We start from the raw sequence: 2,409 nt of genomic DNA, 5'->3' as shown, positions 1-2,409 counted from the left end.
GACAGCGGATCAGCTCCCCATTGCGCTGGCCGTGAATCATGCTCTTTCCTTTCGTGTCTCTCCAACTACAGGCTGTAAAGACCACAAACACCTCGCTACAAGGTGCCAGTTTACTCCTATTTGAGAAAAATCATTTTATCCTCAATGCCCTGAACTCACGGTAGTTCTCGGCAAGTTGATTTTTAAAGGAGAGGAAACCTCTCGCAGTTTGAAGCCCTTATGGAAACACTCACCCAGGAAAACAATCCTCCCTGCAGACCCGAAGGCTCGGCACAGAGTCCCCTGCCCGGTCCCAGGCTCAGAAGCCCACGTTTATTCCGGCACAGCGCCCTCAGATCTCCCGGCAAGCCTGGGTTCCCCAGTGCCAGGCGCTGGGCAGAGCTCCCGGGCTGGACTCTGCCAAAGCCGCAGCTCCCAGCGATGAGAACAGGAGCATGGGTGCAGCACGTGCGCAGCCCGGGGTGCTGAACACACCGAGGAGGCCGGAGAGGCAAGCGTTCCACCACAACAGCGAGACCTGCACGGCTCTGGAGTTCACTTTTTCCAGGGAATGATGTTTTTATTAAGAAACCACAGCCACGTGAATTGCTTCTGGAACTGTCCTTCCAGGGGCAGTTTCCCCACTGACACCAGACACCATCTCAGCACCTCTCTCTCTCCAGCTTTAGAGGCTGAACACCCAGAGCCATCATGCTCTCGGGATCAGCCTTGCAGAGGGATTTTCAGTTTGGGTCTAACTCAGCCCACGTCACTATTATGAAAGCTTTATCACTTGAATAGTAGCAGAATGAGATCCACAGCGAGCGCTGCCTTTGCTTCTACACCCAGCTTTCACCAAGCGGCAGAAATAACCCGCGAGGCTCCGTCCGGATCCACAATCCTGCGCCCAGGGGCTGGCAGGGACCCCGATGGCGAGCGGCAGATTCCCCAGGCCACTGCCCGGGACAGTGCTTTTCGCAGGTTGGAGTTCCCACCTCCCCTGCAGCACGTCCTGCGTTAGGAACACATTTTTTGGAGGCATCCCTCCAACCACTGCCCCACATCGACCCTCTGAACCCAGGCAGTACCACGGGCAAGTTTTCAGCACAGCCAGGGGCTTACCAGTTAGCCCGATCTTCTTCCGGCAAGTGAAGCAGCGGTTCTTCTTCTGTTTGGGTTTTTCAGAAGTTGTCTTGCCCTCAGCTGTGTTCTGGGATACTTCAAGCAGGGTACCTGAAACAGAGGCAAGAGTTTTTCTCCCCTTCTCGATAAACCAAGCAACAGGTTTGTTTTCTTAGAGGAGCTGCTCGAGGCCCTCCTGATGCTGGGTCTGTGCCAGCCACCTCTGTGTGCACATCGCCCCGGCTGACACACCCCAACCTGGGAGATTTGCCGTGTTCCACAGGGAGCGACACCTCGCACAGCCTCATGTTTTCTCTCAGTTTCAAGAAAAGCTGAGAAAAGCTCCAATTATGTAGAATTACCCAGTGCTTGCCATCGGTTAAGCACACGCCTAGATGGTCCCTACAGCTCAGCTGCTGTACAGTAACCCAACGGCGCAGCCGAGCCTAGAGTTAATCTTTGCAGGGGAAAAAAAAATTAACCCCTTGTAAATGCTACTAATTATTTTTGCTGACTCTTATGTAAGTGTTCCTCATATGTAGGTCTCGGAACGCTTTACACAAATACTCATCGCTGTCGCTAATCTACCAAAAGGAAAACTGAGCTCTGAAAGCCAGATTGTTAAAGGTCACCGACGCTTAGCGGGATTTCCTCCCGTACCTAAGCAGGTCAGAGAAGTCAACGGGAGGGAGGAGCTCCAGCTGCTGGCAGATACACACCTGCGGGGCACACTGCTCTGAAAATCAGGCTAAGGGGACAAACGGTCGGAGGCAGAGTTTTTCTGTCGATCTGACCCCAAACAACTTTCTAAAAATGGTAGCACCAGAAGCATCAGGCTCTTCCAAGCCTCTCCTTTCCCAACTGGTCTCTCACCTGCCTGTTGTAAATTGTCTCCTGGGCTGGCAGGCAAGGAATTACCGAATCCAAAATGCACAGATGTGTGCAGTGACTAGAGCCTGGCTTTTTAGCAACCAAAAACTCTTGGAATTTTTTTAGCTTTAGCTGAACTAAAGGAGGATGTCTCCAATGCAGCGTCACTTGGTTACGGCTCTGCTGCAACACGATGGCTCACGCTGTAACTCATCGAGTGGAGGATGTGCCCCACTGGGACACGACACCCGCTGGGACACGACACCCCTGCTCCTCTGTCACCTCAAGGCACCCACTTTGCAAACACAGCAACAGCGTTGACGCTCCCTCGGAGGGGCAGGTACACCTCCCGTCACACAGGGTGACATGAGCCCTGCTCAGAGCTCAGCCCACACAGCAATCTCTATCGGTCTCCTCCCTGTTTCACAAACTGTTTTC

General features: G+C 53.3%; 1 protein-coding gene across 1 annotated transcript in view; it reads right to left on the bottom strand.

Annotated features, from left to right (window-relative positions):
* LOC104461503 (AN1-type zinc finger protein 6-like) overlaps positions 1-1,240 on the bottom strand; it is a gene marked incomplete at its 5' end in the record, with an annotated part of 2,147 nt that extends 907 nt beyond the window's left edge. Inside the window, one exon of the mRNA XM_010073124.1 lies at positions 1,102-1,240. Coding sequence (XP_010071426.1) covers positions 1,102-1,240 — 139 coding nt within the window. The remainder of the gene's footprint in view (positions 1-1,101) is intronic.
* Between the last annotated feature and the right edge of the window lie 1,169 nt (positions 1,241-2,409).

Source organism: Pterocles gutturalis, unplaced genomic scaffold (genome assembly GCF_000699245.1).
Source record: "Pterocles gutturalis isolate BGI_N339 unplaced genomic scaffold, ASM69924v1 scaffold3107, whole genome shotgun sequence".
Classification (NCBI taxonomy): domain Eukaryota; kingdom Metazoa; phylum Chordata; class Aves; order Pterocliformes; family Pteroclidae; genus Pterocles; species Pterocles gutturalis.
The sequence above is the reverse complement of the archived record's forward strand: the minus strand, read 5'-3'. Positions and strand labels throughout refer to the sequence as shown.